Genomic DNA, 25620 nt, shown 5'->3' on the forward strand with positions numbered 1-25620 from the left:
TTTTTTTTTTCAATCTCAATGGTGAAATATGGAAGCAGTGCAGTCACCTCTCAGATTTACTCACGACACCCGTGATTCATCCAGAGGAACGACACTTAGACAAAAAGAGCATTCAGTTCTTCTTTTGGTTTAGAAAGCGATGTTTAGTCCTGTAAAATCGTCGTATTCCAGGGTGAGCCCATTGATTGTTAATCGGGAGCTGGGGAAGACCAAGATGAGATAGCAAGAGGTGAAACGCTTTCCTTTCACAGTAAACGAAACTCGGTTCACTAAAGAACAGGAGGTTTGCCAATAGCTTTACAAGGCAGCCGCGGTCATGTTTGGAGATCTGTTTGAGGAGGACGGGGATGGTTTTTCTTCCTCTACACCTGGCACAGGTGTGAAGGGGAGAGAGTGTGAGCCTCCACCACCCAGAGGGAAAGTCAAACTCTGCGGGATCAAGAATCAGGGGGGCACCTGTTACCTCAACTCCCTGATCCAGACTCTGCTATTCACACCAGAGTTTAGAGGTAAGATGGGCTGAAAATAAATCAGATCATTAGTATGTCTAAAATCCACATTTTGTCATTATTTACTTATCTCTCAATAGCATTCTGGCCTCTCTAATTCATAATGAAGCTTCGAACTTTTATGAATCTTTTGTTTCGAATCAATTAGTCGGAGCTAGGGAAGTCACGTGACTTTGAAATCGCTCCTTATGTTATATATTTGCGAAATGTCGATGGTTCGTTTATCTGCTGAACGCATGAACCCGTGTCTAAAATGGTTAACATTTCTCGGGTGGGTTTTATAATTTAAGATAAGTTTTAATGTAAAACACAGGTGTGTGTGTGTGTGTGTGTGTGTACGCGTTTTTGTGACAAATGAGGACATAAATTTGTATAATGACAAAGGTATGACAGGTATTACAAGGAGAAGGTGACTTTTCAGGACATTACTCCATGTCCCCACTTTTCAAAACGCTTATAAATCACACAGAATGGAGTGTATTGAAAATCTGAAATAGCAGAAAGTCTCCTGTGAGGGGTAGGTTTAGGGGTAGGGTTGGTGTAGGGCAATAGAATATACGGTCTGTACAGTATAAAAACCATTACGCCTATGGAGAGTCCCCACAAGTATAGCTGACCAGACTGTGTGTGTGTGTGTGTACTGGAAAAATTAGTAACATTCATGCCCAGAAACACACAAAACAGACTACAAACTGTTGAAAGAACACAAGTTACACATACATGTTATCTTAAATGATATTTAGTCATTTGTAGATTACACTTTCATGATAACATTTGCAGTTGGTTTGTAAAAGGTTGTTTGGGCTCGATGCTCGAGTTCAATGAATCGATCGATCCAAACGAATGATTTGTTCAGGAATCAGTTTCAGCTTTCTGTTAGCTGCTAAGATTTCCACTAAATAACGATTCTGCCTTGTTTGTCCAACAAAGATGTTGATCAATTCAGAAGACTTGAAGGGCCATATGAATCACTTATTCTTTTCTAATTACTTTTAAGTTTGAAGCTTGACAGCTCAAGTCCTCATTCACTTTATATTGATGGAGTGGCCAAGAAAAAAGAAAACAAAGCCATACATGGTTGGAGCAACATGAGAATGACAGAATTTTCGTTTTGGGCTGAATGAATTTTTTATGGTGTTATGACATAAAATCATTTCTTACAGAGGAGCTGTTCCGTCTCGGACCGGATGAATTAGGATGTCTGGCTGACAAGGACAAACCAGAGGCAAAGGTGTGTGTATGAATGTGTGTAAGTGGGAGATGAATAAAAGGGTTTATACGTTTTTATACAGACCAGATGTATAGATGTTTATGGTTCTGTATGATCTCAGGCCCGTGTGATTCCTCTGGAGCTTCAGAGACTGTTTTCTCATCTGCTGCTGGTGGATGAACAAACAGCCTCCACGACAGACCTGACCGACAGTTTTGGCTGGACGAACAATGAGGTACAAAGACTTGTGATCTATACTTACTGTCCATTTAGCAGGTATTTTTCATCTAACAGTGACTGATTGCGAAGATAATGCCTATGTAATCTAGGGTTAAATGGTTCCTCAGGGTCGCATGGGTCACTTTGGGTAATAGCATCTATGATGTAACTGAATGATCTTGCTCAAGGCAAAATCAGCAACTGTTCATTGATACTACACCTTTAAGAAATTCCCCTTTCCTCCTTCATATGTGAAATAGGAATGAGTGCTTTACTCTGGTTTGAGAAGTCAAAATGTGTGCTTGTAGACCAAACAGTGGCTTGCGCATCAAACAGTTTCCACATAAAGTGTCTGGTTAAAGTTAAATTAAAATGATCAAGCAGCTTGTTCAAATCTTTGGTCTTATGTTTTGATTTTGTCTTTAGGAAATGGGTCAGCAGGATGTGCAGGAGCTGAACCGGATCCTGTTCAGTGCACTGGAGAGCTCTTTAGTAGGCACTTCAGGCAGCAGTCTCATACACCGGCTGTACCATGGGACGCTTGTCAACCAGATCACCTGCAAGGAGTGTGGCAATATCAGTGAGAGACAGGTCAGAAAGAAGAATGTGCCCTTTTTTTCCTCTACTTATTTTTGCTTCCAGCAGTCCAACTGTGACAACTTTAAATATAACCAGCACAAAAACGGCATATTTATTATTTATGATACACTGTTCAAACGTTTGGGGTATTTATTTATTTCTTTGTGTTTTTTTAAAAGAAATTAATAATTTTATTAGCAAGGACACATTCATTTGACCAAAAGTCACAGTAAAGACATTTATCATGTTACAATAGATTTCAATTTGAAATAAATGCTTTTATTTCTGTTGTCTCAGGAGGACTTTCTGGACCTGACTGTGTCAGTGCGTGGTGTGAGTGGGCTAGAGGAGGCGCTGTGGAACATGTTTGTGGAGGAGGAGATGTTTGAGGGTAATAATCTGTACCGCTGCAGCAGATGTTATCAGCTGGTTAGGGCCGCTAAGGTCAGTCACATCTCAGAACTCAAACTCTTTTTATCTAAAGAGTAAAACTGTTCATTTGTCCTTTGAGGCCTTACACAATGGAGAATTTTTGCAAAATGAGGTATACTACTGTTTAGAAGTTTATGGTCTGTAAGATTGTTTTTCCTGTTTTTGAGTTGTCTTTTATGCTTACCAAGGCTGCATTTAATTAATTTGATTGTAAAAACAGTAGCATTGTGAATTATTGATACAATTTAAAATAACTGTTTTCTATTTTAATATATTTTAATATGTAATTTATGATGCAAAGCTGAATTTTCAGCATCATTACTCCAGTCTTCAGTGTCACATGAATCTTCAGAGATCATTCTAATATGCTGATTTGGCATTGGCATTTTGTTTTATCACTGTTGAAACAGTTGTGCTTAATATTTTTATGAAATCCATGATGCAGTTTTTCAGGATTCTATAGATACAGTTTTATAGATCAAGGAAATTTGATTCCACATGTAATATGATCCCTATTTAAGTGAATGGCACTAAATGATTATTCTAGATACACATTCAGATGAATCCACTGTAGTTGGTTATAAACCTGCTTAATTTTGTCTTTTGTTGCAGTCTGCTAAACTGAGAAAACTTCCACCATTCCTGACCATTTCTTTGTTGAGGTTCAACTTTGACTTTGCCAAGTGTGAGCGCTACAAAGAGACCGGGCGCTACGTTTTCCCTCTTACATTCAACCTCAGACCATTTTGTGAGCAGGTACCAGAGCCGAATCACACACAAATATATTTTCCAAGCTTTCCAGCCAAGTAAGATAAGTCTGTGTTATTGATGGACATTCTGCACTGAACAGTGTATGATATCTGGTCATGTATTGTAGAATGCACTGCACGCTCAGAGTTACCATCCTGTTAGCAGCTGTTAGATTATTTCAAGCAGAGACTAACTTTTTCATCACTAGTAAACTAGAAGCACAGGTCTAGATAGAGAGCTATAATGACCACAGCAACTCAATTTCAAAGCAAGGGATTAACAAATGCTGTGTTTCTAACAGAACAACTGGCCGGACTCAGAGTCTTCGTACCCAGTCTTCAGTGTCACATGAATCTTCAGAGATCATTCTAATATGCTGATTTGGCATTGGCATTTTGTTTTATCACTGTTGAAACAGTTGTGCTTAATATTTTTATGAAATCCATGATGCAGTTTTTCAGGATTCTATAGATACAGTTTTATAGATCAAGGAAATTTGATTCCACATGTAATATGATCCCTATTTAAGTGAATGGCGCTAAATGATTATTCTAGATACACATTCAGATGAATCCACTGTAGTTGGTTATAAACCTGCTTAATTTTGTCTTTTGTTGCAGTCTGCTAAACTGAGAAAACTTCCACCATTCCTGACCATTTCTTTGTTGAGGTTCAACTTTGACTTTGCCAAGTGTGAGCGCTACAAAGAGACTGGGCGCTACGTTTTCCCTCTTACATTCAACCTCAGACCATTTTGTGAGCAGGTACCAGAGCCGAATCACACACAAATATATTTTCCAAGCTTTCCAGCCAAGTAAGATAAGTCTGTGTTATTGATGGAGATTCTGCACTGAACAGTGTATGATATCTGGTCATGTATTGTAGAATGCACTGCAAGCTCAGAGTTACCATCCTGTTAGTAGCTGTTAGATTATTTCAAGCAGAGACTAACTTTTTCATCACTAGTAAACTAGAAGCACAGGTCTAGATAGAGAGCTATAATGACCACAGCAACTCAATTTCAAAGCAAGGGATTAACAAATGCTGTGTTTCAACAGAACAACTGGCCGGACTCAGAGTCTTCGTATGAGCTCTTCTCTGTCATCATACATAAAGGAGGCTGTTATGGAGGTCATTATCATGTCTACATCAAAGACATCGATCAGCTCGGCCACTGGGAGGCACCGGTCAGTCTTTTGTTTTTTATTGCAGTCTCTATGTATGGTACGATATTAACCACTCCAATCCAAAAGTGACAAGTAACCACTCTATGTGATGTGATTTTTATTTAATTTTTTCTCAGGAGGAAGAGGTAAAAGTGAAGGCGAAAACCCAGAGACAAGAGGACAAAGTTGGGGAAAAAAAGAAAGAGAGTGAAAATTCTGTTGACACAGAGGATCCACTCTCTGTTCTTACAGTCATTCTGGCTCAGGTACGCCATTACACCATAAAGCTCTACAGCTATGCAAGACCATAAGTAGATATTATTAACACTTTTGGATTTGTAGCAGTTATTTAATGTATAGAAGGATGAAATTCCATCTGAATGAAGAAAATGTCATTTTATTAATTTCACAGCACAATAAAGGGAAATTATGAGCGTATTCTATGTTTTGAAAGGCAGGACAACTGTAATCGATATTTCTTACATTTTGTGGGCATAAAATGTCATATGCTGATTTTCACTTGCTTTTTGTCAGGAGGAGTCAAAATGTGTGCTTGTAGACCAGCTGGGCCAAAAGCTGATGAATAAAACGGGCATGCCATGGAGCAAAAAATATAAAAAACAGTATGGCACCATCAGCAAGGTTGGGGTTCTGACGTTGTATACTATTCTTCACAAAGATACAGTAATAGACTAATGTTCAAAAGTTTGGGGCCAAGGAGGTTATTTATTTTTTTAATTAAGTTTTTAAAACTTTATTCAGCAAGCATGCATTAAATTGATCAAAAGTAGCAGTAATATTTATATTTCAAACAAATGTTTTTTTTTAACTCTATTCGTATTTCATAATATTACTGTATTTTTGATCAAATAAATGTAGCCTTGCTTAACATAAGAGACTTTCAAAAAAATTTGTAACAAATCTTACTGAAGCAATTTATCATACAGGCCAATAATGTTAGCAGTGCTGCAATATAGAATTTTACTTTATAGTTGAAAAGCTAGAATAGTGTAACTGAAGGAAAGTACTTGGGGTCAGTAAGATTTTTTAAAATTATTATTATTTCAAAGACATTAATATTTATTCAGCAGAGACATTAAATTGACCAAAAGAGACAGTGTCATATATCATATCATATATCATATATCATATCATCTACTTCAAATAAATACTGTTCTTTTGAACTTTCCATTCAATGAAAAAAAAAAAAGCATCATAAAACAATTCCTGGGGAAAAAAACATCACAAAAATATGAAGCAGAACAACTATTTTTTACATTGAAAATAATAAGAAAGCAGCACATCATCAATTAGAATCATAATCATGTGACATTGAAGACTGTAGAAGTGGCTGATGAAAATTCAGCTTTGCTATCACTAGAATAAATTACGTTTTAAAATTATATTCAAATAGAAAACACTTATTTTAAACATTTCATAAAAGTTGTGTTTTAGATTAAAATGCCTTGGTGAACATAATATACTTTTTTTTTTAAAAAGAAGCAGTAATGTTATACCTTTTCAGCAGTAATGTACATAATTATTGATTCTGGATTATTATTTATGTCTCTTGTGTTGTTTCAGATGACCAGATATCCCTGTATAGTGCGGGTGTGTCTAATGGCTCTGATCTCTTTGTGTGGAATGGAAGAAAGGTGGGCACCTACTTCATCTGTTAAAAGAAATTATAATATCCCTTTTCTATCAAAGTGTTGTAGTCGGTGCTCTGCTTGTGCTCATTTGAGGCATCTGTGAACCTCTCTCATAACTGGTCCACGTTTCCACTGACATATAAGTTGGATACTGATGTAACTGACTGTGATACTACGTAACTTGCCCACAAATAAACACAGTGCCTCACGATCTTGGTTTATAAATCTTACTCCTAGTTTTGAGAACATTCAGACATCCGAAGTCATTTAATTTAGCACCTTTTTTCCAGAGCATAACGGTAAAGTCAATTTTTCTGGCTCAAAACTGCCATTTCTTCTGTGTATGTAACAAGCCAGATCGGGCACCGGCTTTGAAATCAACACCTCGTTGGTGGAAAAGAGATGTATGTGGATTGCAATTTATAATCGTTAAACCCAAATTGATGTTTTCCTTTTCCCTCTCTTTCTTTCAGGTCAGTGGTGTGGCGGTGAAAACTGGCATGGAATGGGAGCCTGTTTTGCTCACTGTGTTGCGTCCCTCTGTGGAGGAGCTGGGATGTGGGGATGGGTCAGGGGTCGAAGACACTGATGGATCCGGTCTGGTGTGTTCCATGAAGGGCTTTGCTGGTGGGGCCACTCTGGGTACAGTGCTCGAGGCTCTAGGGCCTCAAGAGGCCTTTCTGTGCCAGGAGCAGAGCCGTCCAGGGGCCAATGGGGGCGGGGCGAGTGGGTGGAGGGTTTTCCCACCTCGAGACATGCTGAGGACACTAAGAGAGCTGTCTCTGAAGGACGGGGACGCTCTACTGCTACTGCAGCCAGAGGAACTAGACAGCAGGTAAAAGCAGCAATTTCATGACTCGATACCATTATTTAGCTCACCCAAAAATGTCATGTCGTTTCAAACCCGTAAGACCTTCGTTCATCTTCGGAACACAAATTAAGATATTTATGATGGAATCTGAGAGCTGTCTGACCCTGCATAGACAGCAATACAACTGAAATGTTCCCAAGTCAAGAGACGTAGCAAGGAGATCTGTAAAATAATTCATGTGACATCAGTGGTCCATCCACAATTATACGAAGCTACGAGAATACGCAAAAGAAAAAAATTTTTTTTTGTCTGCTCCGCGTCACCCTGTAGCGCCATTTTGAAGAGTATCCGCTGGACGTAAACGCCGTATGCTGTTCAGTGTCAGCTGCATCACGCCGGATCTGTTTCCTACATTGTTGTGATTTGATCTGAACGAAAACAGCGTATCCGTGTGACGCAGCTGACACAGAACAGCATACACTGTTTACGTCCAACTGATACTCCAAAATGGCACTACAGGGTGATGCGGAGGAGACGAATTGTTGAATAAAGTCGTAATTTTTTTTGTATTTTGTGCACAAAAAGTATTCTCGTAGCTTTGTATAATTGCGGATGAACCACTGATGTCACATGGATTATTTTACAGATCTCCTTTGTTACGTTTCTGGACTTGGGAACATTTCAGTTGTATTGCTGTCTATGCAGGGTCAGACAGCTCTCAGATTCCATCAAAAATATCTTAATTTGTGTTCCGAAGATGAACAAAGGTCTTACGGGTTTGAAACAACATGAGGGTGAGTAATTAATGACAGAATTTTCATTTTTGGGTGAACTAACCCTTTAACACAGCAAACGTTTATATTAAACACACTTCTTTTAACTATTTAAAGGGATAGTTCACCTAAAAATGAAAACTACCCCATGATATAATCAGCCTCAGGCCATCCTAGGTATATATGACTTTCGTCTTTCAGACGAATACAATTGGAGTTATATAAAAAAAATGTCCTGGCTCTTCCAAGCTTTATAATGGCAGTGAATGGGGGTCAAGATTTTGAAGCCCAAAAAACTGCGTCCATCCATCATAGAAAGTGATCCTAGAAAGGGTTAATAAAGGCCTTCTGAAGTGAATTGATGCATTTTTGTAAGAAAAATATCCGTATTTAAAACTTTATAAACCCTAATCTCTAGCTTCCGCTAACTGTCGTATGCGCGTACACAAGAGAGTTGTCTTATTTAAGTTTAAAGGGTTAGTTCACCCAAAAATGGAAATGTTTGGAAAATGAACGAAACAAAACAATAATTTTCCTTGAAATAAACATTTAACTGAAAGTGAACAGTCAGTAATAAAATAAAGAGCACAATATATAAAAAAGGTATTCAGAAATTTTTCTAGTGATTTTTTTCTATTGTGGTTTTATTATTATTAACACAATTTAATTGAATTCAAGTTTATTTGTAAAGCGCTTTTCACGATGCAAATCGTTGCAAAGCAACTTTACAGAAAATTAAGTTTCTACAATATATTTAGTAGTAGCTTATCAGTGGTGACTGTCAGTTAATGTACAGTTAATGCAATTTATACAGTCTAATTTACATATTTTGACATCAGGTGTCTGTTTAAAAATGGCTTAACTTGTCTAATGTAATTACATTAATAAAAGTTATGACATTGATGTTGTGATGACATATTAATGCAATACTGTGATGCTTTTAAAAGTAACACAACACAGATACTAGAGAATAAAATACATACTGTATACATGATATAATAAGGAAGGACCATGATTTTCCACAGTATCTTCAGCCTCAGCGGTGACATGGTTACTGTGACAACGCCCTCAGACTGCCGCTGGCTGCAGGTGGAGTTTTGCCCACAGAGTGGAATGAAGGAGGAAGAGGAGGAGGAGGAGCAGGGGAAGAAAAGGAGTAAAGTCTCAGCTTCAGGGAACATGGTAAGAATGAAAACATGCATGTACACACCCAGACACACACTTGTGTTATTTTGGAATTATTTATAAACTATTATAATCATTAATAATTTTGTAATCATAATCATTTAATAATCATTTTGAAATAATTAAGTTTTAATAATGTATGTGCTTTTGTCATTTTTATTAGTTTTTTGTTTTTACATTTATATTTATTTTTAATTCAGTTTTAGTAATTTTAGTACATCTAATATTTATTTTATTTCAGTTTTGTGTCAGTTCACGAAAATGAATTTTATTACTTTATTTTAGTTGACAATAATACTGTGTTGTACCCAGTTCAGATTGCAGTCTTGATTTGCTCTCTTGCAGCTGCTGGCGGAGGTGAAGGAAAAAGCTCTTGAGGAACTTCGCTTACAGGATGAGCTCAGTGGTAATAACACTATATAATAATACTCAATAGTATCTAGTAATAGACAACAATGCTCATTAACAAGGAAATGCTCAATAGTACTTAGCCTTTTTTATTGATACATTGTTCTGTTTAAACTTCTTATAAGTTTTATGTTGATGTTTTTCTCTGTATCAGCATTGCCTAGAAAAAAAGCTTTTCAATTTTGTGATATTTTAAAATTGGCAAGCAGAAATTAGTGTATGTGCATCAGGGAAGAGCTTTTGTCTCCCTTTGTGTTCAGATCAGAATCATATTTTTTATATTGTGTGTTTAGGTGTTGAATGTTGTCTGAGGCAAATGGATAGAACTGGAAAACATTTACCTCCAGGTATCTTCTCAAAACAGTCATCAGCATCACTGCTAATGTGATCCCTCTAAAGGTTTACATGCTAAATGGGTTTCTGTGTGTTCCAGTGCATGAGCATTTGAGTGTTCGGGATGCAGGGATCAGGTTGATGACTTCACTCTACCTGTGTCCCGGACCAGTGCCAACAGCAACACAGGTGTGTTCATACAATTTGCGCATGTGTGAATGTGATGCAGAATGCATATCACAAATTTTCTGTAATGAGAAAATATCTTTTCTCTGTGCAGTTGTTCTTGTACTTCATTGTTGGTGTAGTGCCCTCAGTTGGTCAGGAGCTAGAGATTATTGTAGAGGAGTCTCTAACCGTCAAAGAGGTGAACTCTCTGGATTTTATATGAAATTTTAGCTGTTCTAAAAAAAAGTGTTTAAAAATGCTTGTTCCTCTTATTCCAGTGCCTTACGGAAATGCTGCAGATGGCGAAACTTGACGGTAAAATCATTCAAATGTTTGCTTTTTAATGGCACATTTAACTCGTCAAGCTTTCTCAGATTTATTAATGAAAGCTGTTTCTCTCTCTAGGTGAGTCATGGCACTTAAGGAGAGTGGACTGGTGTGAGGAAATCGGAGAGCCACTTATGGATGAGGTATCGTACATAATAATCTCTAAAAATTAATACTAATCCACTAATCTCTTTCTCAGTTTGCTATGATTTAAAATATTTGACTCCTGTTTGCTCTCGTCTCCCAGAATGCATCTCTGAAAGAAGCAAAGGTCAATCATGGGGACACACTGGTGCTGGTGGAGGGGCGACTGCCTCCAAAGGTTCGTTTTCAGTTTTGGATGATTTCTTATGTAGAAACTTTTCAAACAGCTTTCTTTCATCTTATCTCAATTTCAGGGTTACCTCAAACTGTCTGTGAAGATGTACATAGACGCGATTGACAGCTCCAGCGTTCCAGAGCTGAATCACACAGAAGAGTCCCTGAGCATTGAGGGGCTCATCACAGGTTCGACTTTTAGCACATTTTCTAGAAAGCCAAGTGAGATTCATGTTGTTTCTGTCAGACCATGACTGCTTGGGCAATATCTCTGGTTTGTGCTTGTTTATATGTGTGTGTCCTGGTGTTTCAGAGGGGTCTGGATCAGAGATGAGATTCATTGGTCATGTGGAGATATCAGAGGAGGCTTCACTTGATGATCTCAAGACTCAGGTTGGCAATCACTACTCGCAGTGTTAATGATTTCAACTGATAATGGTAACTAAAAGGTGAAGTGTGTAGTTGCAGAAATGTTTCCCAACACTTTCCCCACATAATCCTAACAGCACAGGTCCTGATTTTGTGTGATAATTTGGTTTTGATAATCACCAATTGTGTATGTTTATACTATAACACTAAATGACACAAAATATACAAACAACGGCATCAAAGTGTACAAAGTTTACAGCGTTTGCACTGGAACAGTCTTTTTAAAAAATCTATCTATATTGTATTTGTTATTTACTGACTTTAATTTCTTTGATAAATGGTCAGATGATTCCTGAATCCAAATGTATCTCTTATCCTATTAATCACGATTAATCGCATACAAAATAAAAGTTTTTGTTTGCATAATGTGTGGTGGACAGGTGTCTTTTATACTGATAACAAGTTCAAACAGATGCCATTAATACAGGTCACGAGTGGAGGACAGAGGAGCCTCTTAAAGAAGAAGTTACAGGTCTGTGAGAGCCAGAAATCTTGCTTGTTTGTAGGTGACCAAATACTTATTTTACCGAGGAATTTACCAATAAATTCTTTAAAAATCCTACAATGTGATTTTCTGATTTTTTTTTTCTAATTTCGTCTCTCATAGTTGAGGTATACCTATGATGAAAATTACAGGCCTCTCTCATCTTTTTAAGTGGGAGAACTTGCACAATTGGTGGCTGACTAAATACTTTTTTGCCCCACTGTATATCATGTAAACAAAAACTTTTAATTTGGATGCGATTAATCGTATGACAGCACTACTGTACTTGTCTTTGGTTCATTTCCCTATACTTTTAGTTTACTCGGAAAGGCAGCCTACAAAATGGCATATTTAGTGATGTCAAACGATTAATCGTGATTAATCTCATCCAAAATAAAAGTTTTTGTTTACATAATATATGTATGTGTGCTGTGTATATTTATTATGTACATATTAGGGGTGGAACAGTTCGCGGAAAAAAATCGAACCGTACGGTTCGGCCCGCGCTAGGACCGCGGTTCAACTTAAATCTGACAACGCATCTGTAATATGGTTTGCTATAAATAACACGTAAAACAAACGGGGTTAGGCTAATATATGTTTCTGTTGATGGATGCGCATTCTGGCTTACCAATACATTACAACAACAGCGATGAAAAAAAAAAAAACGTGGACAAACCATTCACTCTTGTTCAATGAGAATGCCGTATGCTGGAATACCATCACCCAGGTACTGATAGTGCACACACACAGGTGAGACCTGAACAACACACGTTATCTGTGTTTAAGCTAAACTTATTTAAGCTTTACCAGTTTAAACATTTAAGAGCCAGAGGACGTAGCTCGCACGCGCAGTCAGTGAGAAGATTTGTGCGTGCGCTCATCGGAAGCACGCAAACCCGCGCAGAACGCGCGCAAATATTAAGCTCTCTCTGAAGTATTGTGTTTAAATGGACAAATTCACACAAAAATTGTCAAAATGCCCGTCTTGGTAAGTATCTTATAGCAGACATATAGCCGGCTGAACGTACTGTATCAGTGCACTGGATCAGTGCATTCTCTTAAAGTGACAGCACTTTCTTAATATTAATCAAACAGCAACAACAAAGAAATCACTCACTGCTCTTGATTGAATAGCTTTTGCAACTTTAATAAAGATTCATCTTTAATTTATACAGTCAAATATGAAATGCTGTTTTACATTTCATTACTTTTTTTCTATTTCTGTCCCTTTAAACTAATGTTAGACCTACCTAAAAAACCTGAAAACCACAGTTTATTTTATTTGTATCTTTACTCTATTGTATTTATTTGTGCTGTTGCTTGTAGTTAGATAGATTATTCTTATTTTCTTTTTTTTTATTTGACAGTATAGTTTTTGCCTAAACATAGCACATAACGAACCATACCGAAACCGTGACTCTAAAACCGTGTTACAAACCGAACCGTAAGTTGAACAGTTCCACTCCTGGTACATATAAATACACACACATGCATGTATATATTTAAGAAAAATTTTGTTTATATATTAAATATATTTATATATAATATAAATTATATGAATATAAATATATACATGTAAATGCATGTAAATATTTTCAAAACATATACTGCATGTGTGTGTATTTATATATACATAAATATACACAGGACACACACATTATGCAAACAAAAACTTTTATTTTATATGCGATTAATCGGTTGACAGCACTAAAGTACAGTTTTGGCACAGTAAATATATTTAATATGTAAACAACCTATTTTTCTGAAATACATACATGCATGTGTGTGTCTTTATATATACATAATAAATATACACAGTACACACACACATATATTATGTAAACAAAAACTTATTTTGGATGCGATTAATCGTTTGACTGCACTCTACACATTAAACTGGAATAAGAGAAACTATTTTAACATCAAAAATTTTACACACTTCACCTTTTATGAGTACACTTATCACCCATCACTCATTTAATAATTAAATAATTGAAAGAAAAGGTAGAGAAGCTAGTGAAGAAAGAAGTACTATACACTACCATTCAAAGGTTTGAGGTCAGTGTGATTTATTTATTTATATATTGGTGGAAAAAATGCTTTTATTTAGCAAGGATTTCTATAATGTTTTATTTTCTATTCAGCACAACTGTTTTCAACATTGATAACAGTAAGAAAGCACCAAATCCGCATATTATAATGATTTCAGAAGGATCATGTGACTGAAGACTGGAGTAATGATGCTGAAAATTCAGCTTTGCATCACAAGAATAAATTGAAAACAGACATTTTCTTTAAAATTGTAATAATCACAAAATTACTATTTTTGTTCAAACAAATGACCTTGGTGACCATAAGAGACCTCTTTCAAAACCCCCAAACTTTTGAACAGTAGTGTAAGCTTTTGGCTGCAGTGTAACAGTGCAAGTGAAATGAGCACTGCTGTATCAGATCAGTATAACCACTGCACCCACCATCCCTTGAGAAAAGACACATTTGTGTTCTTGTAGATGATGACTCTACCGGCACTTCAGGATGTGTGTGTGCCCAGTCCTGCGTTTCTGCGTGTATGGCTGCTAGAGGACAAGAAACTGTCCAGGATACTCAGAGGAAACCAGCAGACACTCAGGTTGATAGCTTTGGATTTCCTTCATGCTCATGAATGGTGCTTTGATGTGGAAAAAGCATGTGAAACTTTTCATTGTATATAGGGTTGAAGTTAAACTTCTTTTCCTGTAGGAAGCTGAAGCTGGGCAATGGGGCGGAGGTGTGTGTTCAGAGGCTGATGAACGAGGAGGACCTGGGGTGAGACTTTCTGACAGCAATACAGATAAAGAGGCGATTGATCGAATCCATGGAAGATTGAAACTGTGTTTAGCAGTTAAAAAAAAACACCAATCATTCTTTTCTCTTTATCTGTGCAGCCTGAAGGATTTATTGCTGAGGGTTCAGATGGGGGTGCCAGGAGAGAAGGCGTATTATCCTTCTGAGGAGTTTTTGTGGGACGCAGGGCGGGACGGCACCCCCAGGGGCCTGTACGCTACTCTGGCCTCCAGGTACGGTCTCACTCCTGACAACCTGCTCCTGGCTAAACACCTGCCTGACAAACACACCTGGATGCCCATTTGCAACTGGGTGAGAAAAGAGAGTGAAAATGGGAATACCGTATATTTTAGGCGAGAGCTGAGTATACTTGAATAATAACTTCTGAATAATCCCAGACTCAACAGGTCTCAAAAAGAAAGAAGAAGAGGAAAGCTGAGAGTCTCCAGGCTGCTCCCTTCTACCTGAAAGATGGAGATATTATAGGTGTCAAGGTAGAAACGCTGTAGAAACGATGTTTGAAATTCTAGGCAAATAGATAAGCCGTTCTCAAATGTTTGTACCCTCTTTTGTGTTATTAAAACTTTAATTGCTTTAAAGTTATTTAACAGTGCAATATCACATTCGCCACATTGCTGGGGGGTTTCAGCAATGCCTTACTCGCTCACTTTTTTGGTTTTGTATTTGCATGTGTGTAGAATCTGCTAGTAGACAATAATAAAGAATTCACCATTCTGGAAGATGAGATTGGTCAGCAGAGACTCAGGGAGGAGGCAGCGAATCACAACACAAGGTGCATCCTTTTGTTTTGTTTTTATTGTCACTCTCCAATATTACAAGATATAGGTTTGTCAGTGTTTGCAGATTTCATTTTATTAAATATGTAGTAAAAAAGAAATGCTGCAACATTTGGTCTTTGTCAGTAATATATACATTTTTAGTTAGTATATTTATTCATCTAGGATGCATTCAATTAATTTATAAAGACACTGATATGCTGTTCTACTTTTTGAACTGCCTGACAAAAACGTATCAAGCTTTCCACAAAAGGTGGCACCACTATTTTCAACACTGATAAAAGTAATGATATTGAATAATTCATGCATATACATTTTAGAATAATTTCTGAAGGATCATGTGACGCTGAAGACTGCTGAAAATTCAGCTTTCCCTTCATAGGAATAAATTACGTTTTTAAATATAATAAAATAGAAAAGTTATTTTAAATGGTAAAAATATGTATGTTTATGAATGAATTGCATGAGTAGTTAAAGGCACAATATGTAATTTTCGCCGATAGAGGGCGCGTATTCAAAATAAACAACTAGACAAAGGCGTAGTTTGATGACACCGTGACTTGAGTGTGGAATCATGGGAGTTGTCGTCTTCATCCCCACAGCCGATGCAATCCGACGGGTCTCGGGCAGAAATCATGTTCATAGATGAGCTAATGATTTATTAGTGTAGTAGAATGAAGCAGGGTGGGGCGGAAGGCCGTATCATATTAGATACATTTGAAAGTTCTGTTATAATACTACTCTGTGTGGTCATCACCCGTCTAATAAAACGCATAACATATTTAAGTGTCTTTGGTGTTTCCATGTTTTCTACAAAACAACGGTCCGTGTCACTAGTTAAAATTGCTTGTTTCTCTGGATTTAAACATTCTTCGAAACATTTGGGATAATGTAAGTACACAAGTCAGCAAAATATATGAACACTTCTTATTCTTACCCAAAATTGCAAAATGGAAGAAAGAGTTCAAACTGAACACAATCCAGTAGACCACTTAAAAAACCCTGCATAATGAAAAACAACAGTAGCTGGCATAAACACTTCTAGAGATGTATTCAATATTTTTGCAACTTTTATTTTTAACTCAGTTTTTAGGGCCTTAATTTAAAATATGCAGCTACACCTTCCCAACTCCAGAGGTCATTCTCACCTCAGTTTAATATACAGTCATGGCCAAAAGTTTTGGCAGTGACACAAATTTTGTATTTTGCAAAGTTTGCTGCTTAAGCTGTTGTGGTGTTCATTCACATTGTTTCTAGATTATTGTGTAGAACAGGGTTCCTCAAATCTTGCCCTGGAGGGTCAATGCGTTGCAGAGTTTAGCTCCAACCCTGACAAACTTACTTACCTGTGATTTTCTAATGATCCTGAAGACATTGATTAGCATGCTCAGGTGTGTTTGATTAGGGTTAGAGCTAAACTCTGCAGGAAAGTGGGTCTCGTGGGCCAGATTTGAGGATGCCAGGTGTAGAGTGATCAGATGCATTTTAAATAAGTGCTAAAAGCTTCATTGGCCAAAAAATGTACTTTTCACAAAAAAACTAATTTCACTGTCTTTGATCCTGACACAAAATGACCAGCTAACATTAACTGACTAATCATATCAGCAGCACATGTGAAAGTGTGAATGAGTACCAGTCAGGTTAATCACTGTCATACTAATTAGCAGACTGATTGCTATAAAAGGAGGGAAGAAGTGCTTCCAATCATTGTGTTCTTGTTAGCAATAGTTATCTCCAAAAAGGCGCTTTGCATCAAAATGGCCTCACATGCAAGGAAATTGCTACAAAGTATACTGCACCTGAAAGAACCATTTATTGGATCATCAAGAACTTCAAGGAGAGAGGTTCGACTGCAGTGAAGAAGTCAGGACGTCCCAGAGTGTCCAGTAAGCGCCAGGACCGTCTCCTCCTGAGGAGTCAGCTCAGTGCAGAGCTTGCTCAGGAATGGCAGCAGGTTGGTGTGAGGGCATCTGCACACACAGTGAGGCCAAGACTTTTGGACAACGGCCTGGAGTCAAGAAGGGCAGCAAAGAAGCCACTTCTCTCCAAGAAAAACGTCAAGGACAGACTGAAATTCTGCAGGAAGTACAAGGATTGGACAGCAGAAGACTGGTGCAAAGTTATTTTCTCTGATGAAGCTCCCTTCCGACTGTTTGGGACATCTGGAAAATCATTTGTTCGGAGAAGAAAAGGTGAACTCTACCATGAGTCCTGTGACTTGCCAACAGTGAAGCATCCTGAGACCATTCATGTGTGGGGTTGCTTTTCAACCAAGGGAGTGGGCTCTATCATAATTCTGCCCAAAAACAATGAAGGTTATGAAGAACAAGGGTCAACACTGTAAATATTGACTTTTTTTTTCTTTTCTTTTCCCCAATAAAAGCCGTTTAACTTTTTATATGCTTATCATTGTTTTTCAGTATACCATGGAAACATGCGGAAAAATAATCTACAAATAAAAATATCAGCAAATATTGAACGAAATGAAGTGAGCCATTTCGGTGCATTCTCTGTGAGTGAGTTGAACCGCGGGAGAATCGCACTGGCCGATTCAATCCGATTCGTGAACGATTCACAGAAAAGGTCCAACTAAAAAAAAAAAAACCCGCTTCCTTCACGGATTCGCTACTCCTGGCTTATCTTTTTTGTTTCAGCTACGAACAGCAGTCAAGGCGTCAAGGTTTGTAAGATGATATTTATCGTTATAAACGCTTCAAACTGTTTGTGAACAAACTGCCGTTTTTAAAAATGAGGCTAGCAAGCAATCGTGTAGGCCGCGTTCATTTGTGTTTCTCACGCAAATTTGACTTGCCAGTTTCCAGGACGATAAAAACCAAAATAATATTTTTTTTAAATCCAGGTTTAAGGTCTTTAATCAGACACACATGTTCGTTTGATGCGTTTGCCATTCGAAAAGACAATTTGCTCCCAACTGAGACTGTCAGCCACCTCAGACCAGCTTGTTTTATTTGATTGTGCCAGGCAGCTATACAGGCTACATTTTCTCACGCGTAATAGAACAACTCACCCATAATAGTGTATTAAACTGGGAAACAGGCGAATATGTTCATTTTCTTGTAAGAATGAAAGTGATTAAACATATTCATGCAACAGTTTATTCGAACGTTTAGTGTGTTTTACGCTTACATAAAGTAATATTCGTAGTTTGTCAAAACTAAAATATCGTCACGAACAGGATTCGAACCTGTGCGGGGAAACCCCATTGGATTTCGAGTCCAACGCCTTAACCTCTCGGCCACCGTGACTGCCTGATACTTCATGTGAAAACAGCTCCATCTATTGATCATTATACTAAAATGCAATTTTAGTGAGCAAGCAAATGTCTTGTTTTAGGGTTAGGGTTATGAATTATGAATTAAATAAAGAAAATGTAAAAGGTGAAACTCTTTTAGAGGTAAAACTCTATTCGTACTCGTATTTAGAATGCCACTCGACATCACTTCAATTCAAATAAACTAACAGAGGACCAAATAAAGTATTTGGCAAACATAAAGCATTTTATTCGATGGATTAGATAAATAAAATATTCCGAAAGATGCTTCAGTTATAGTTTATAGTTCAGTTGGGTCTCGTATAAGCTTTTACATCGCTTGTTTGGTTTTCTTCTGTTTTACTTGAGGCATCATAACGCCAGGTGGCGCTAGTGCCTAAGGAGTTTGTCATGGAAGGGCGTGCATTTGATTTAACCACTCTTCACGTTGAAACATGGTGCAAGGGATTACACAAGCCTGACCTTGACATAAAAAAAGGTTAATATGTATGTTCTGAAACCGATATCCTAAATGCACTGACAAGGACGTTATAAATCAACAAATTACTATGAAAATGCAGGTTAGAAGCATTTGACTCATTACTGATTAGTGGTCGACCGATATTGTTTTTTTGACTGCCGATGCCGATATTTTGGAAAGCAGGGTGGCCGATGGCCGATATAATTTTATGTATTTTAATTCATATTTAAGAAATTTGAAATCATTTGAAAATTGATAAAAAAAATAAATGTGTTAAATAAACATACTTATACTTTAGATGACAAAGTATTTTCACATATAAATAAACATTTAATAAAAATATAATTAAAAAGGAAGTAAACACTGTAACCAACAGGGCACTCAGTATTCTGGGAAGTTTGTGTGCATTAATCATATTTTTTCAAATAAAGCCAAGGTAACACTCATTTTACATACAGCACACAGTGAAAATGACATGAATATGGCAGTGGGCAAATGCATAAAGCGCAGCATAATTTAAAATCTCGAGTTTAAAGTTTGTTGATCGCGCATCTCCAGTGAAGCTGAACTCTCCTCCTGTCAGCATTCAATTCGCACGGACCAATCGTCACACAATGAACACGCGATCATGCAGGATACCCATGCACACTTCACAAGATCTCACAACTGGATCCGACTAAGTTTGCAAGGTTTTTGAAATTGGATGTTTATTAGACATTCAAAGATTTGTTTAAATGATATAAATGCGTGTTTGCTGAATGCTGACGGCAAACAAAAAAGTATTATAATGTTTGCCTTTCTATTACTAATAATATAAAAGCAGTCGTTATAAGACTTTTTGTATACATTTTAATTCCTTTGTTTAACCATTCTTTCTGATTATTAGACAGACTTTTATCCATATTTAGACAGAACTGTTAACGACAACAGTGAACAAGAGGGAGAATGTGAGAACTGTGTGCCCAGGCGCTGCCGTTCTCAGCTCCGTCAAAATAAAAGAACGCATCGCCAAACAGGAAAACTTATCGGCCGATATTTGAAAAATATTTGGAGATATATCGTCGACCACTATTACTGATGTGTTTTTAAAGGGGTCATATGATGCGATTTCAAATTTTCCTTTCTCTCTGGAGTGTTACAAGCTCTTGGTGCATAAAGAAGATCTGTAAAGTTGCAAAGACTAAAGTCTCAAATCCAAAGAGATATTCTTTATAAAAGTTAAGAGTCAACCACGCCTACCTAAAATGCCTCGTTCTAACACGCCCCCACATGTCTACGTCACTATGTGGGAAGATTTGCATAACGCCGCCCAAATGTTCACGCAAAAAAAGAAGGCGTGGTTTCAGGAACAGCAGTAGTGTTGATGCAGCCATGTCAGGGAGACGGTGTGTGTTTCAGTTCGAAAGCAAAAGCACTTTATTTGGCCTTCCGGAAGTAGATGCAATTAGGAATCATTGGTTAAGATTTATTTACAACAGAACAGCACAACACAGATATTCAAATTTGTGTAACGCATTTTATGGACTAATGCACTGGGTCAACTGGCCAATCAGAGCAGACTGCACTTGTCAAAGGAGGGGGCTTTGTTGAAAACGACGTGTTTGAGAGAGGCGGGGCATAGAGGACCTACAATAATGTGCAGTATTTGAAAAATAATGTGTTTTTTGAACATTAAAGCATGTCAACATATTCTGTTACACCAAATACACAAAATAATGATCTTTAAAATAGCATCATATGACCCCTTTAACACCACCTAATTACTCATGTCATGTTCAAATTAGACACTTATATATTGATGTACTTAGAATTGGCTGGGCATGAAAACGTATTGATCAAAGTAGGTTAGAGTCTATTTCTGTCAGATGAAAACGGATTGCTTTAAAAAAATGACTTTGAAAAGGATACTAACGATTCTAAGGAACAAGACAGACACAAAAAGCCATGGTCCAACATCTTTATTTATTTGCATTAAAAGAATATTTTGAACAAAGTGTGCTTCAATAACAACTTGGTAAACAGGTGTCACAGAAACGTTATGAGGTCTCTGCTGTAACTGAGCCTTTTCTTTGGCATGAATCATAATGTTTTTAAAATATGATAACCAAGACAACATATAGCTCTCATATATATTATGAAGACACTGACGCAATTAACTTTTTAAAAGATATGCAAATAAAGATTAGGGATTACACAAGCATAAGCAAAAATTTGTTAAAATTTGTTATATTTTTAAAGACGTAAAACCTCATGCCTTTTCACATCTGAAAAAGACATCCACCCGAAGCAAAGATACACACTTAAGTTTTTGTTCAGCACTGGAATACTGAAATTAAAAATATGCTCTAATTATTTGCAGAAAGCAACAAAATTTCTATTAAAACACAAAAATACATTTGACATACATATGTTACTTGTATGTTTTATATTCTAATAAGGACCAAACTTTTAGGAAAAAGTACTTTCATTGCTCAAATATTTTTCAGTGCTGTCCCTCAACAGCACCATTTTATTTCTGGGTTTGCATTATAGCGACAAATTTTGCCAAAGTGTGCACAAATATCAGTAAATTGGATTTATTCTAAAATTTTGAAATGGGTATTTGCCCATGGTATTTCGAAACATCAGTTCAACACTCCAAACAGATTATCACTTTTTTTGTACTTTTTCAGATCTCCACACTTCTCTGGCTTATTTGCATTCGGTTGGGCTGATCGAATCCTTCATCACTTTCAGAAATATGCCTGTAATCTAAACTGGCCTCACAGTGCCTGTTTCTCAGCCAGCATCATGCCAACGGGAGCTTGAGAAATGGTCTCTGACAAGAGCCGTATATCAAAAGCAGGAATGCTTTCTGACTATGGTCCGAGACATATGTGAAGCTCAGGGAAGACCAGGATCCCCCATGTAAACTGCATTCATGATTCAAAGCAAATGTATGTGAGCATGGTGTGTTCTCAGGAAAGAAAAAGGTTATCTAAATGTTTATTAGCCACTACAAAGCAAAATTCTAGAATTCAGAAATTATATTTTTAGTATAGTTTAGGACAAAACTCTTCCCAACTAGCTTTCTCACATCTTTTGGTCTCTGTATTAATGAGTTCACAGTATACATAGTGTGACTTGGTTAAAACCAAAATGTAAAATTGAGTACATTACACATTTTTGTTAAACACAGTCATAGTACATGGCAGTAGATATGTGCTGTTTAATCTCAAAAACAAAACCGAATTGGACCAAGATTGGAAATAATCTAGGTTGCGTGAAATCAATATCACTTTCAGCTGTGCACAGGCTGTTCCAGAAGAGATGCATTGGATGAAAACCAGGCTACTGTTAAAAAAAGTGTCCATGGGATAGATGGAATGCACTTGGCGACCGTTGACTCCTTTGGCTGTAAGCGATTTGTTTTCCTTTGCCAACCTTCTCAGCTGACAGGTAGGCACCACCAGAGGAAGATAGAGTGTGCAGTAATACCAGCTGGAATGGTTTCTCACAAGTGGAAGGTTTGTAACAGCCTGTTGGATTAGATGGACAGATAAAACTGCTTTCGCATTCATTTCTGCTAAAAGACTAGGGACTAACTACAGTGATATGGGATTTTAAAGCAAATGTCATATAGTTCATGAATTTTGCCTTTTGAATAGACTGCATTGTAAGTGTATTTTTTGAGGACAGGGCAGATGTCTGGGTTCATGGCGGGGATGACTGGTACTGATAAGGGACAGAGTGTTTTCTCAGCTTAGGAGGGTGTCCTGGGGCTGGAATGGAGGGTCAGGACATTAGGATGCTTGTCCTACAGCAACACCCTCTGCTTGGCCTGCAGCTTCTGCTAGAGGGCTGTCTTCACTTTCTTTTCCCTCTTCCTCCTCTCCTTCCTCTTCATCCTCTCCCTGTAAAGCATTGTGGGACACTTCTTTCTTGGAGGCGTCCTGGGGCAGGGTCGCAGAAAGAGCATACTCCTCGCTTACATCTTCTGTGATGGACAGCTCAACCTCAGCTGTGCCATTCAGGATGTTAGGCACCTCCTCTTTCTCCATTGCTTCCACAGCTGCTTTTACTTCCTCCTTTGCTGGTGCAAGTTGGGAGTGGACCTCTCTGAAGGACAGGTCTTCAGTTGGTCTCTCAATGGGGGCCAGTTCAATGGAGGCAACGGCGCTCTCAGATTGAACTGAGGCCTCAGCCTCTGGGTCGGCGTCCTCACTGCGGTTCTTCTTGATGTTAAAGGTGAGAGGAGAGACCTTGAAAGAGGAGCTCTTGGCACTAGGGTTCTTCTGGTGGTTCGGTGTCAGACTCTTCTTGATTTTCTCACGCTGCTCTGGGGAGACAATCTTGGTGCTGAACTTGTTCATCTTCTTCTCAATATTCTGCCTGGAGAAAGCTTTCTTCAGGCTGTCCACTTTCTTCAGGCTGGAGCTCTTGATCTTCTCAGCTCGAGATTTTTCAACTCTGCTTTCACTCTCGAGGTCCAAAATGGCCAAAATTTCATCTTCATCCTCTTCTGGTCCCTGCTCCTCATCCGAGGAGAGGGTGATGGTCTGAAGGCCCTCCTCTTGAGAACGGTTGGCATCCTCCTCCACTTCAAGTAATGGTGCAGGTTCCTTCACAAAGACACTTGAAGGGATTTCATTTTCCTCCTGCACAAGAAAAAATGAAAAAGATCTAATAAATTTTTCGGTCCACATACAGCATTATTTTCACACCACATATGATTGCCTATACTATACACAGTTCTGCCAGTTCTGCTGCTCAGAATTAATAAATGTTATTATTGTAAAATGGTTTCAATGGTAAAAGTCAGTGCTGAAATTGCTGCCTACAAGATTTGTATTTGGTTGTCTAGACAACTGGAGTGTAAGAATGCTGATGATACATAGAGCAGTCATGTGTTTGTGGGAGATATCTTTAATAGTTTCTACATAACATCATACTAATGCCTTTCAGAAGGTCTTAAGATTATCAAAATGCCTTTTAGAAAAGGGTAAAAGCTTCAGGGTGAGGTCCATAGCTTAGTAGCAAATTACATGAATCTAATGAAGTACTTCAAATGAAAATGAAAAAAGAAAAGTCACAGTCTCTGGTACTCTGAAATGTCTCTAATAGCCAGTATCCTGGCCAAATTAAAATCCCTGTGGGAAAAAAAACACTACTTAAAATGTGCAACAGGACACCTTCAGCCATTTGTCTATGGCTTTGCATTGGTCAGTATGAAGGGGTTTAGAAGTACAGTGAGCCTGAACTTTTTTAATAGTTTCTGTAATTTGTCTTTTAAAAGATTATACAGTGTTGCAAACATCATTAAGGTAATTCTGCTCAGCTTGTAATATGAATTGCTGTATGCAATGTGTAGTGTGGATGCAAGCTTTTTTTAAATGACACAAGGGGACAAGAACATCTGTTGTGAAAAACATTGTGTACCGACCCTCTTTTCCCTTCTGGAGACAATCATACAGGCTGAAGAATAGTGAGACGATAGGAAGGAAGGCCAGGCATGACCCTACACAACTCCAATCAGAGTTTCCACTGAGTTTTGGAGGACAGCCAGGACAGAAAGAGAGGGAGAGCACGGCAACTGGAAAAAGAGGGAAAGCAGAAAGCAGGGAAGTCTGGTGTAGGGCTTAGAAAGGGAGTAGGATGAGGTTCAGGAAGCATTTGGGGTGGAGTGCAGCAATAGGGACACCTGGACAGAAGCCCTGTTTGCCCCCCACCCATCAGAAAGTTCCACGGCATCTCAGAAATGCGCAGGAGAGCCTGAGAGCTTCTCTCTTAGCGATAAGACTCTAAATTCTGATACGGATGAGGTCATGTCACGTAGGAAACCTCCCAGTTAGTCACTTTAACTGTACTGTTTTCATACATTCTGTAAGCACACACAGACGTATTTGAATACCCCTTTATTGGCATATATGTTCTCTTAGGGGTCAATTATGAAGGAAACATTATTGTGCTTAGAATAGAATAGATTTTCTTATGTAAACTACACTGTTGCTTATTTCTCAGTAGAAATGGCATCAAGGACATTTAAAGGGGTCCTATTATGCTTTTTCACTTTTTGAATTTTAGTCAGTGTGTAGTGTGTATGTTTGGGCATAAAAAAGATCTTCAAACTTACAAATCTCAAAGTTCACTCTAAAGGGAGATATTTTGTTTTTTAAAAATTCCTTTTCAAGAACTACAACGAACGGCTCGTTTGGACTACAGCATTTGTTTTCCGGGTTTTGTGAAATCACAAAGCGGCCCATTAGAATATCATTAAAATAATTCCCGCCTACGAAAATTCGAATGGTTGAGGGGTCGGAAGGGGCGAGGTCGTGGGCTGAGTGCATCAGACAAGACGACGACGACGAAGAAGAAGTGCTGCTGTAGCCTCAAGTTTTCGCAAGTTTCGCATCTGAATAATTATGTATGTAAATATGTATGTTACAATTAGGAAAACGTTTTTTATAATAAATTGCTGACAGTACAATACTGGACAATGATGTAATCTGCAGA

At 37.8% G+C, this 25620-nt stretch overlaps 2 protein-coding genes and 1 non-coding gene across 4 annotated transcripts in view; 1 reads left to right on the forward strand and 2 right to left on the reverse strand.

Moving 5' to 3' along the window:
• Positions 1 to 9: 9 nt before the first annotated feature.
• Positions 10 to 22039, forward strand: usp40 (ubiquitin specific peptidase 40). Its single transcript, XM_016266969.1, has 28 exons — positions 10 to 509; positions 1673 to 1740; positions 1841 to 1954; positions 2365 to 2529; positions 2815 to 2961; positions 3562 to 3705; positions 4758 to 4886; positions 5003 to 5131; positions 5400 to 5507; positions 5813 to 5828; positions 6450 to 6520; positions 6991 to 7352; positions 9127 to 9283; positions 9632 to 9692; positions 9988 to 10041; positions 10128 to 10216; positions 10308 to 10394; positions 10474 to 10510; positions 10601 to 10665; positions 10770 to 10844; positions 10921 to 11029; positions 11154 to 11233; positions 14267 to 14385; positions 14496 to 14561; positions 14681 to 14891; positions 14978 to 15073; positions 15278 to 15433; positions 21911 to 22039. Exons 1-28 carry the CDS (start codon positions 317 to 319, stop codon positions 22037 to 22039), a joined length of 3237 nt encoding a protein of 1078 aa, XP_016122455.1. The 5' UTR covers positions 10 to 316.
• trnas-cga (transfer RNA serine (anticodon CGA)) lies at positions 18561 to 18642 on the reverse strand. The gene has a single exon. It is a non-coding gene; the product is annotated as a tRNA-Ser (tRNA).
• Positions 21072 to 25620, reverse strand: part of cavin2b (caveolae associated protein 2b) — a 17874-nt gene continuing 13325 nt past the window's right edge. For both annotated transcript variants that reach the window (XM_016266864.1, XM_016266863.1), the window contains one exon: positions 21072 to 23765. In XM_016266864.1, the coding sequence (XP_016122350.1) occupies positions 22911 to 23765 (855 nt within the window). In that variant the 3' untranslated portion in view covers positions 21072 to 22910. The remainder of the gene's footprint in view (positions 23766 to 25620) is intronic.

The sequence above is a fragment of the Sinocyclocheilus grahami genome, unplaced genomic scaffold (assembly GCF_001515645.1).
Source record: "Sinocyclocheilus grahami isolate Dianchi unplaced genomic scaffold, SAMN03320097.WGS_v1.1 scaffold34.1, whole genome shotgun sequence".
Classification (NCBI taxonomy): Eukaryota; Metazoa; Chordata; class Actinopteri; order Cypriniformes; family Cyprinidae; genus Sinocyclocheilus; species Sinocyclocheilus grahami.

Coding starts and splice junctions, on each gene's coding strand:
- usp40 (XM_016266969.1), top strand. CDS start 317: ATGTTTGGAGATCTGTTTGAGGAGGACGGGGATGGTTTTTCTTCCTCT. Junction 6,521..6,990: donor TTGTGTGGAATGGAAGAAAG/GTGGGCACCTAC, acceptor TCTTTCTTTCAG/GTCAGTGGTGTGGCGGTGAA. Junction 14,386..14,495: donor GGAAACCAGCAGACACTCAG/GTTGATAGCTTT, acceptor CTTTTCCTGTAG/GAAGCTGAAGCTGGGCAATG.